Here is a 12,050-nt window from a genome sequence, read left to right as displayed (position 1 = left end):
TTAAACTTAAAAATCCCCTTGAAACAAAACACACAGGCTTCCATTGAGGTATTGGGTCAAATTGTGTATTGAATTATCTAAATTCTTAAATAGCCCTCCATATAATGTGTGAGAATCTCACAAGCCTTAATTCGTTATTAGAAAGACCTTCTGAGGTAGTAAAGTACTCCTCGTTGTGTAGAGGGTGAGCTCGGCCAAAGCTATTAAATTGTCACATAATCAATCATGCCAGAAGTCTAAGGGTGATTTTCAACCCCAAACTAGTCCCGTTATACACAAACTTGCTACTAAATACTACCTGCTTATTTCCACAAAGGGGCAAAGTCTTTGTTTTCCAAGGCTAAATCCATTTTTGGCAAAGCTTTGGCTTCACCCGTATTCAATCTAGCAGCACCTGTGTGAACTTAGTCTGCAACTGCAAATATTTATTATTTGAAGGATTGACCCATGTTTACTTGATTCCGATACTAAACTCCATGATAAACAATAAAAGCACCCTAGGACTGATACTTATTCCGGCACCAGGGGAAACCAAAAAGAAAAGTGCCCACACTGGAACCCTGCATCTAAAGCCCTTTGAATTCTGGGGCTGGGATTCGCGAAGAGCCAGCTCTCTCTGAGGTCCCTTCTAATCCTATTAGGGGAATTTGACGGAGGGGAGTGTTACGGTCCCGCTCTCCTCATGTTTTAAACACTGCCAGCGTGCACCCTCCAGCTCAAAAGGGCACAGGACCAAAGGGACCGGTTCTATAATTTGCCCCAATCCGCAGCTAAAGCTGCAGCCTGGATCTCCCAGCTTCCTCGAGAGGAAGGATTGCCTTGACGAAGGTCCCAAGGCACGGAGGGCTCTGTGGCAGAGGGGGGAATGAACCCAGGCATCCCGGTGCCCAGTTCAGTTCTCGCCCCGCCTCGCCTCGCCTCGTCCAGCTCAGGTCAAGTGGGTCGGGGCAGGGCTTCTGCTACCGCCCGCGGCGCCTCAGGCGGGCGGTGCATGGGCTGCTGCCACAAGGGAAGGAGAAGGGGGCGTTGAGCTGGGAGGCCGGCAGGCAGACGCTCGTTACTCCTCCCCTCAGCCAGGCAAGGGGCGTCTCTGGCGAACGGAGGCCGGGGCTCTGGGGCGCTCCCCCCGCCTCGCTTGAAAAACAATCACACACCGACCCACCACCGAGCAGCGGCTGCCGTCTGTCCCCCAGAGGCAGGATCCATGGTTCCCGCAAGCGGTTGTAGCTTCCTGGCCCTCAGCGTCCTGCTCCTGCAGGCCGGTGGTGAGTACCGAGCGGGGATCGGCCGGGCTGGGCAGAGCCCGCTCGCCAGAGCTTGGGGTGGCCCCGTGAGGGCTGCTCCTGGTGAACCGGAGTGTGGGGCGCGGAGGTGCTGCTCCCCGAGGCGCTTGGCAGGGGCACCTTGTTGGGAACCCTCCTTCAAACTCCGCCGTCCCAGCTAGGGAGCCCCGCCTCGCACCTGGCTGGGGCGGGGGGAGCTAATTTCAGTGCTGTCGGGGGCTTGGTCTCATTGTCTTCAAATGTCCCCGTCAGGGCTACACTCGCTCTTCAGCCTCCCATAAATACAGGAGGGGCAGTGAAGGCAAGGCTCGCCGCCCCAGCTACTGGTACCGCTGTAATGGGGACTTGGCGGGAGGCAAGGCGGGAGAATAGTAAATACTCAGTATTTACTCGGCAGGAAGGACTAAATAAACTTTGTCTAGATACTGGGAAACACTTTCTCGACAGTGAGATCCATTAGATCATGGAATAGACTCCATAGGAGATCAATGAACACCGTAATAGCCGAGTCATTTAAAACTAGATGAAGCTTTGGAGAGTATCATAGGAAACAATCTTGCCTTGGCCTAGAGACTGAGAAGGGGTGACTAGATGACTTCACAGGAATTGTAATGAACATATTCGTTCCTGATCGATTTCTTAACAATATTGAATATTACATCTTTTCATTCTGAATATAAATGTTGTGGCATGTTTGGTCCCAAACATTTAGGTATTAACATTAGATGGGATTCCACCCCTCCCCACAAACAGCTGCTAATGTAAAAACCCTCTCCTGTGCATCCAGTCCAGTTGCCTGTCTGTCCTAATACATAGGAAGCTCAAATAGACCAGAAGCATATTTGCAAGTGGCCCTTGGACTCTTCAGAAAATATACTGGCTGCTGTTGAGCAGGGGTACCTGCTCAAGATGCCTTAAGGCCCCTTTACCACAAGAATTAGAAAAACAAAAATGTTCAGAACATCAAACAACTCTCTTTTTCAAAACAAAAAAGAAACTGTCCGGTAGAAGGCTATGGTTCCCCAAGAGAATGTTTTAGTAACATCATTGATCTTGGGGAGTAATGGTTTAACATGTGAAAACTAAGATGCGCTTTACCTTGTGCTACCTTGTTACAATGTTTTTTGGTTTGGGGATTTATTTTTCTCTTTTTTTTTTTTTTTTTACAGTGGTAGCATGTTCTGAGTAAACTACTGAGCAAAAAGTCTCAAGGCTGTTAATGTCATACCATGATATTAATTTGGAAGAACTACAGTCACAAATAACACTGGTGACTAACACTAATCTAGTTAAGATTTTCAAACGTGACTAGTGATTTATGGAGCCTCATTTTTATTTATTATTTTTTGTTAGTACTAGAAATCTTTAAAGGGACCCATTTCTTTAAAGAAGGGGGTGCTTAGTACTTATGGAAATTGAGCATTTTCAAGGTAACTAAGATTGGGCATCCAAAAAAGTCAACACATAAATGTCAAGGTTTACAAAATTGGTTTTAAATTTTTCATACAGCTCTAATAATCTATTTCATGCAAAGAAAACTTTTGATCTGGCATCAGGCATAAATGGAAAATATCTACAGGAAAGGAGCTTAATTAGGAAGACTAGCTGGCTTGGAGCTCAGGAAAAAGTCAAAGTTAAAGGAGCCTCAGCTTTTCCTTTACATCAAGGTCATCACTCTCAGTGCAAGTTAGTTCAATTCATTTGAGGGGGGAGGGAGAGAGAGGAATATTCACAGATATGTTTTTAAGTTTATTAATCAAGTTAGCTATGAATTGTGTCCAAATTGACTTACTGACAGTATAATAAAAAACGTCTGTTAGGAGTGGTCCTGAAGGAGTTATGGTAACAACTATGAATACTATACTGACATGAATCTGTTCTTGAACAGTAGTAATTGGTGATTGGATAAACTCCTTATCAGGGAATTGTCCCATCAAATAACTCAGCTAAATTAGATGATTTTTAGGTAAGAACATCTGGGGATAGTTGACACAATTCAAAAAAGGAGAACTACCAATAGGCTTCTTAGCAGACATGCCAAACTCATGACAAAAACACAGAAATTGGGCTTGTTTTAAGCTTAATTGGCTTGTGAGTTGCGTGTTGGCTAGTTTTTGGCTTGTAGCTTATTGCTTTTTTTTTTTTTTTTTTTTTATTATTGGCTCCGGCAAGCAGGGGTAAGGGGGGGAAAGAGTCAGGGTCGCACAGCGGGCCCTCCACAGTCCCAGACTGCACACTGGGGGGATCTAGCCACATAGAGTGTTGGGCTTCTTAGGGATTGGCTTGTTTTGGCCTTGTTTTGAAATGGGATTAGCTTGATTTTTGGCTTATTGTGAAAGTCAGGGTGTTTATTTACCATGTGAAAGTTGGCAACTGTGCTTCCTAGCTGTTACATTGACCACTCTATTACATCCCTTCCCTTTCCTTCCCTCCCCTCCCACCCCCACCTGATTTTAAGCTCTTCAGAGCAGGAACTGTCTTATATTTTAAAGAACACCTAGCACAATCTAGACTGTGGGCGTTAATGTGGTCTAAATAATTAGTAATGAAGTTGAGGACGTTATCATTGACAGCTTAGTTTATTTAAACTCATTTGTCAATGAAATTAATAGGACCTTGGGAATAACAGGGAGTTGAAAATAACTGAGGATCATATGTAGTTTATTATACCTTGCAGTCAAATTAAACAATAAATTTACATTGTTATAGTAGTCCTTCCTGCAAATGTGTTTCTTGTCTATTTTAATTTAGTATAGATTAGAATGTACCTCTTCTGCCTTTATTTTAACACCTTACAATTTGTTTGCCTCTGTGCTCTGTGATAAACCTGGATAAACCCTTTTGTTTTTGTCTTTACGCAACACAGCAGTAATATATGTGGAAGTATCTTAATTGCTTTGCAATTCCTTCTTTTAGACAGAGGAAGGATAACAGTTTGTGATTTTGCTTCCTACACAAACATATTTCTTCATTCCATAAGAAAACCATTATACCAGAAGTGAGATCATATGGGCACAATTTGCAGAAGTCTTTAGAAGGCATTAATAAACCAGAATTTCCTGTTACCTTTTGAATATATCTGAGTCTTCATATCTGGGTGGTGGTTTTGGTTTTTGTGTTGTTAGTTTTTTCTCAGAATTAGAGATGGATAAAATATTCAGATGAAGATTAGTATTGGAGAACCATGTAATGAGGGAAACAGAGAGAGGAGAGATTATTTAAACTACAGCAGAATCCATTTAAAATACAACAGTAATAACTTCTTAATCTCTCAATAAAATATGTTAATTTAATATTTTAATGTACAATAACTCAACAGCCTTATTCAGAAGATACAGACTGTCAGAGGAACAATAACACCTGAAATAATTTGAGATCCTCAGATAAAAAGGTGCTTTAAGGGCAAATTTTTCTACCATCGTTTGTTAATTCACAATATATTACCCTTGGTTTGCAGATGGTAAATTGAGGCACATAATTTGTAATGTGCACATGGTTAAACAGTGAGTCAACACAAGTGTCAAGCAGGGAATAGAAACCAGGAAATATTGTTCTCAGTTCCATGTTGCAACAATGAGTCTGGTTACTCCCTTCTCAGAGGTAAGGTAATCTCTAAATCCTGGATCCAATCGAAAGGAGACAAACCTAAAACCATAAAAGTCCAATAACGGGATAGTCCCTACCATCTCATTTATTGCCATATTAAGTTGGGTGAAATGGGATCGCCACAGTTTCAATCTTTCAGTGATACTGTTCTCATAGGTTTTTTGTTTTTAATTAAGTTTATTTTAAATAAGAGGTCCTGACGTGGTTATACTGGATGCTTTAAAATATGGCTAAAGAAAGTGTCAAAACCGTATAGACTATTAACAGAAATATATCTTGAAACAACAAAAATAGTTCAGTATCAAGGAGTTCTCTCCTCTGCCCACAAAATGTGCATCCCTGGTCTTCACACTAATACTCAACTCTAAAGTATGTTGTGGAACCTGATAAATTGTAAAGCTTCTTGAAATCCTCAGATGCAAGGAGTGAAGTATTACCAGCCTCCGGAGTGTGAGCTGCCAAAATATTAAAGATGACCTTAAAATAGGAAGGGTGAACTGAACTGTCTTTTAGGTATAAAAATATGTAAACTGTATGCAACGTTTTTGTTGTTGTTGTTGTTTGTTGGTTTTTTAACAGTAGGTATGCAGGTCTCTTCTATCATGTGAGACTCTGTACTCTAACTGTGAAATTGACTTCATAAGAGACCAGACTTAAAATCCCTTGCCTTCTCAACTACTTTGACTTTAAGTTGGATCATATAAATTGCCTACCTAGCGCCAATGCCTAATAAAAATTGGAGAGAAGTGATGGCTTGGTTAAAGCTGAATCACCCCATACCTTCAGTTAAGCCAGGGGTGGCCAACCTGTGGCTCCAGAGCCACTTATGGCTCTTCAGAAGTTAATATGCGGCTCCTTGTATAGGCACCGACTCGGGCTGGAGCTATAGGCACCAACTTTCCAGTGTGCCAGCGGGTGCTCACTGCTCAACCCTTGGCTCTGCCACAGGCCCTGCCCCCACGCCACCCCTTCCCGTGCCCTCCTCTGAGTCTGCAGTACCCTTGCTCCTTCTCCTCCCCCCCAGAGCCTTCTGAAGGCCACAAAACAGCTGATCGGGAGGAGCAGGGGGAAGTGCTGATCGGTGGGGCTGCCGGTGGGCAGGAGGCACTGGGAGCCGAGGGGGGAGGAGGACGCTGATGCGGGGGGGCTGCTAACATATTACTGTGGCTCTTTGGCAATGCACCCTGGTAAATTCTGGCTGCTTCTCAGGCTCAGGTTGGCCACCCCTGAGTTAAGCTGTGAAAGCTCAGAGAACACCTGTGAAACCCCCTAGTCAAAGGAGAGACCAGATGTCTTTATTATATTTCTAAAGTTAACGTGCAGGAAAAACCATAAAATAAACCTTTCATTCTTTATACATGATAGATAGAAAAAGGAACAACATCAAACAAAACAAAACATAACATAAAATTCTTGCAGATCACCTTGAAAACTGGGGGGACCAGTCAATTAAAGATTTTTGTCATTGAATTCTGTAGGATTGGGATTTGCCCCACAGCTTTTTAAAAGATACAGATCCATGTGGGCATCTGAATCTATAGTACATGTTACTCTGATGCATCTTGTGCATCAAATCAAATACCTGGAAAGATTTTATTAAACGTTTTTCTTTTAACACTGATTTTGGTACTCATGCAGCAATTTTAGAAGAGCCCTGATTGGCTGATAAATTTGGTACCATGATCCTTGAAAGTCATTGCTGTATTTGCTAGCCACCATTGTGATGAAAATAACACTACAAGGAATGTCTATAATTTTATTTTCAAACAGTTTTCTCCTTTATGTGCCTGGGAGAACACTTGGAGAAAGCTAACCTATCTTGGTTGGAGAGAGCATGTTATAAGTGGAAAGACTGAAGGCTAAGAACTCACCTTAGCTCTGATGGAAATCATTAATTTAGAAGACACAACTGAAGTAGTATTTATTACATTCTGATATGATGTTGCGGATGACAATAAGGTGGGCGGAGAGGTAGATACACTGGGTAAGGATGGAGTCCAGAGTGACCTAGACAAATTGGAGGCTTGGGCCAAAAGAAATCTGATGAGGTTCAACAAGGACAAGTGCAGAATCCTGCACTTAAGAGGGAAGAATCCCATGCACTGCTACAGGCTGGGGACTGACTGTCTAAGCAGCAGTTCTGCAGAAAAGGATCTGGGGATTATAGTGGATGAGAAACTGGATATGAGTCAGCAGTGTGCCCTTGTTGCCAAGAAGACTAACGGCATATTGGGCTGCATTAGTAGGAGCATTGCCAGCAGATTGAGGGAAGTGATTATTCCCCTCTATTCAGCACCGATGAGGCCACATCTGGAGTATTGCGTCCATTTTTGGGCCCCCCACTATAGAAAGGATGTGGACAAATTGGAGAGAGTCCAGCGGAGGGCAACAAATATGATCAGGGGGCTGGGGCACATGACTTACGAGGAGAGGCTGAGGGAACTGGGCTTGTTTAGTCTACGGAAGAGAAAAGTGAAGGGGGATTTGATAGCAGCTTTTAACTACCTGAAGGGGGGTTCCAAAGAGGATGGAGCTCGGCTGTTCTCAGTGGTGGCAGATGACAGAACAAGGAGCAATAGCCTCAAGTCGCAGTGCGGGAGGTCTAGGTTGGATATTAGGAAACACTATTTCACTAGGAGGGTGGTGAAGCACTGAAATGAGTTACCTAGGGAGGTGGTGGAATCTCCATCATTAGAGGTTTTTAAGGCCCGGCTTGACACAGCCCTGGCTGGGATGATTTAGTTGGGGTTGGCCCTGCTTTGAGCAGGGAGTTGGACTAGATGATCTCCTGAGGTCTATTCCGACCCTAATTTTCTGTGATTCTATGATATGATACTAGATGAGCTGACAGCTAATGTAGATACATCTAAACGTGTTTGATTTTTAAATGTCTGACTGTTGGTTATTTCCTTATTTTCAGTTTTGGGTGAATATTGTAGGGAATATACAGATTCTGATGGACGCACATATTCTGAAAAATCCTGCCCACAGTTCTGCTGTGGAAACTGCATCAGCCGATATTGCTGCTTGGATAGGTCATATAAATTTGGAGAAGATGAACAATTTATGTGTAATGTGCTGGACGACAGGTATGTGACAAACTCAAGTGTGTGAGCTAGTACATTTTTTTTTTTCTGCATACCAAAAGATGATAGATAAGGGTATATGATTTTGTAGTTAGAACAAAGAATTTGAACTAGGTCCCAGAGCTGTAACTAAGCATTTTAGCACCCCAGGCAAGCAAGCATGTTGGCACCCACTACTGTTTTTCTACCCCATTTTTCTGCCCTTGTAGCTTTGCACCCTGACCAGCTGCCCCACTCACCCTGTACTGGTTACAGCCATGGTAGGTCCTTCCGGTTTTATTCCTAGCCATGTGTAGTGGAGTAGACACCCGCTCCTGCCCTGAAGGGCTGAAAAGCCAGCCCTTGGAGAGGGCTGGGGCTGTGGGCTAGAAGCTGGGCTGATTGGGGAAGTAGCCGCAGCTGGGCCATACCCCAATCAGGCCACAGCTGGCCTGTATAAGAAGGCCAGGGCAGCCAGGAGTAGTCAGTCTCTCTCTCTCTCTCTTTAGAGGGAGAAGGGCCTGGCTGCTGGGGAGCTTGAGAGAGTACCTGGGGTGGAGCAGGGCTGAGGGAAGGCCAGAGGGGCTGGGGAGCTCCGGCCTGGAAACCCCCAAAGCTGCAGGCCTAGAGTAAGGCCAAATAGGTACTGGGGTTGCAGGGGGCAGCCCATGGGTAGGCAGAGGCAGCAGGTCCAAACCCATCGCCTGTGATGAGTGGCTGATACACTGCAGTCTGCTCAGGGAGTGGGGCTAAGTGAGGACTGGCAGTAGCCAAGACTGAAGTGAAGTGGGTGGGGGGGTTTCCCTGGGTGGGGAGACCCTGAGCCTGAGGGGTTACTGCTAGAGGGGCAGCACCCCAGACAAAAGGGCACCGGGTCCAGGAGGGGCATGGGGGCTAGTGACAGGTGGATCACCAGACGGCGCTCCGGAGGCTGGTGAGCTAATTCCCAAGGATGACCAGCAGGAGGCGCCGCTGGGTGCGTCTGCGCCCGGTTACATCATGTCACTGAATCATGGACTTCAGTAAGCCTTATTTCCTTAACAGCATTTGATTGATGGGTAAACTGAGGCATAAACTCTTGCCTACCTGACAGGATTTTAGAATTTGTTGAATGTTTGTTTGCAACACTTATTGGAAACCTCAGATGAAAGCAGTGGAGAATTAGTCCTTTTGCAGTATAAAGCAGTTGCATAATACTTCTCAAACATGGAGAAACTGGGTGCTTAAATTTAAATTGTGACCTAGTGTATAATGTTTGTTAATATGATAGCATAAAACCAAAAAAAGAGAAATAAGCCATTGCTTTGCAAAGATCATTTTTAGGGCTTTTCAGCGATAAAGTTAATCACAATTAATTGTGCAGTTAAAAAATTCATCATGCGATTAATTGCGCTGTTAAACAATAATAGAATACCATTTATGTAAATATTTTTGGATGTTTGCCACATTTTCAAATATATTGATTTCAATTACAACACAGAATACAAAGTGTATTATAAACAGTTGCATTGTAGAAATAAAACAGTATTTTTCAATTCACCTAATACATGTACTGTAGTGCAATCTTTTTATCATGAAAGTTGAAATTACAAATGTAGAATTATGCACAAAAAATAACTGCATTCAAAAACAAAATAATGTAAAACTTTAGAACCTACAAGTCCACTCAGTCCTACTTCTTGTTCAGCCAGTCACTCAGACAAACAATTTTGTTTACAATTGCAGGAGATAATGCTGCCTGCTTCTTGTTTACAGTGTCACCTGAAAGTGAGAACAAGCGTTCACATGCCACTGTTGTAGCTGGTATTGCAAGATTTTTACGTGCCAGATATGTTAAATATTCATATGTCTTTTCATGCTTCAACCACCATTGCAGAGGACATGCGTCCATGGTGATGATGGGTTCTGTTCCATAACTATCCAAACAGTGCAGATTGAGGCATGTTTATTTTCATCATCTGAGTCAGATGTTACCAGCAGAAGGTTGATTTTATTTTTTGGCGATTCAGGTTCTGTAATTTCCACATTGGAATTTTGCTCTTTTAAGACTTCTGAAAGCATGTGCCACACGCTTCCGATTCTTAAATATTGGGTCGAGTGCTGTAGCTATCTTTAGAAATCTCACATTGGTACCTTCTTTGTGTTTTGTCAAATCTGCTGTGAAAGCGTTCTTAAAACGAACATGTGCTGGGTCATCATCCGAGACTGCTATAACATGAAGTATATGGCAGAATATGGGTAAAACACAGAGCAGGAGCCCTACAATTCTCCCCACAAGGAGTTCAGTCACAAATTTAATTAACGTATTATTTTTTTAACGACCGACATCAGCATGGAAGCATGTCCTCTGGAATGGTGGCCAAAGCATGAAGGGGCATATGAATGTTTAGCATATCTTGCATGGCACTTTTGTAGCCAGTACTGCAAGGTATTTACATGCTACTGTCTGTTCTCACTTTCAGGTGACGTAAATAAAAAGTGGGCAGCATTATCTCATGTAAATGCAAACAAACTTGTTTGTCTCAGCGGGTGGCTGAAGAAGAAGTAGGACTGAGTGGACTTGTAGGCTCTAAAGTTTTACGTTGTTTTGTTTTTGAGTGCAGTTATGGAACAAAAAGAAATCTACTTTTGTAAGTTGCGCTTTCACGATTAAGAGATTGCACTATGGTACTTGTATGAAGTGAATTGAAAAATATTATTTATTTTATCGTTTTTATAGTGCAAATATCTGTAATAAAAATAATGTAAAGTGAGCACTATACACTTTGTATTCCGTGTTGTAACTGAAATCAATATATTTGAAAATGTAGAAAAACATCCAAAATATGTAATAGATTTCAATTGGTATTCTATTGTTTAACAGTTTGATTCAAACTGATTAATCGCAATTTAATTTTTTTGAGTTAATTGTGTGAGTTAACTGCGATTAATCGACCACCCTAATCATTTTGTTCCTCCGTGCTAGTGTTTACTGTATGTGGGGGACTGCAAAAGATTAAGAATGAAAATAAGTAGACTTTTAATGACGTGGCAAGGATGAAGATGGGTGCTATTGGTTTCATTTCCCTTACTCAGTTTTCAAAAGTTTGGGGAACAACTGCTTGGGACTATCCTGATTAATATGCACATCACTGTGGCTTTTCACCATCAAAAGGATGATGCCTTTGAGAACAAGAATACAATACTTTGTATCCGTCTGGCATTACTTTAAAGTAACCTCTATTTCTGTTAACCAAGCCAGATCAAACTGATCTTGAAAATGAAAATGAAAATTAACTGGATTTCATCTGGCTTTATATATTTTTCCTATTCGTGAGCTCAAGAGAATATCTTGAGCTATCGTACTCATGGGAGTAGGCATATGGTTTCTCATGTGCACTAGGAATCCCAAAGATAATACACTGACTTCTGAAGAGTGGAAACAAGTCCAGTTTTGGTTGGATTGGCGTTTCCCCTGTGCACGAAGTGTCATTGAGAAGGCATGGAGTACTTGGTAAAAAGAACTTAAATTCCACTTTTGAGATGTGTTATTTGTCTTATTACAGGACATATCAACCCATCAAGGAAGAAACGTTGAAGTTGCGTTCACACTTTGATGATGACTGGGGACCCGGACCCAGGTAAATAACTTAAGGCTTACATCTGTTTTTATCAAAGATACTTTATTAATGTGGTGTATACAACACAAGCAAAATGAAAATACTGACAAGTCACGCCACAGTGTTCTCAAGATTACTATATATTTTAGTTTATATGAAGAAGTAGGGACTTGGAGATAAACATTGCATAATGTTAGTTTAGGCCATAATCTCAATAGTATGTAATTTTCCATCTTGTTTAGTGAATGGGAGTTTTTCTAAACCATTGTTGTTCTTTTACTATATTTAAACATTGGCAGACTTTTTTAGCATATAGTGGCTAAATTTTAAAATGCTTCTTTCATTTTAAGAGTCTAAATATTTCTGGCATTCTCTCTATATAGAATAGAGAACACTGATAAAACTGGTAATACTTCTCAAACTGGTAAAAACTTGAAGTATGCCTGCCTTACTACTAGTAGTGTGTTTTGTGTTGTTTTTTTTTGTTTTTGCTTTAA

The 12,050-nt window shown here is 42.0% G+C and overlaps 1 protein-coding gene across 1 annotated transcript in view; it reads left to right on the top strand.

Moving 5' to 3' along the window:
• Positions 1 to 922: 922 nt before the first annotated feature.
• SHISA5 (shisa family member 5) overlaps positions 923 to 12,050 on the top strand; it is a 55,018-nt gene continuing 43,890 nt past the window's right edge. The window contains exons 1-3 of the mRNA XM_074958220.1: positions 923 to 1,265; positions 7,810 to 7,978; positions 11,500 to 11,574. Coding sequence (XP_074814321.1) covers positions 1,205 to 1,265; positions 7,810 to 7,978; positions 11,500 to 11,574 — 305 coding nt within the window. The 5' untranslated portion in view covers positions 923 to 1,204. The remainder of the gene's footprint in view (positions 1,266 to 7,809; positions 7,979 to 11,499; positions 11,575 to 12,050) is intronic.

This window comes from Natator depressus, chromosome 7, assembly GCF_965152275.1.
Source record: "Natator depressus isolate rNatDep1 chromosome 7, rNatDep2.hap1, whole genome shotgun sequence".
NCBI classification, from domain to species: domain Eukaryota; kingdom Metazoa; phylum Chordata; order Testudines; family Cheloniidae; genus Natator; species Natator depressus.
This window is presented reverse-complemented; position numbering and strand designations above follow the sequence as displayed.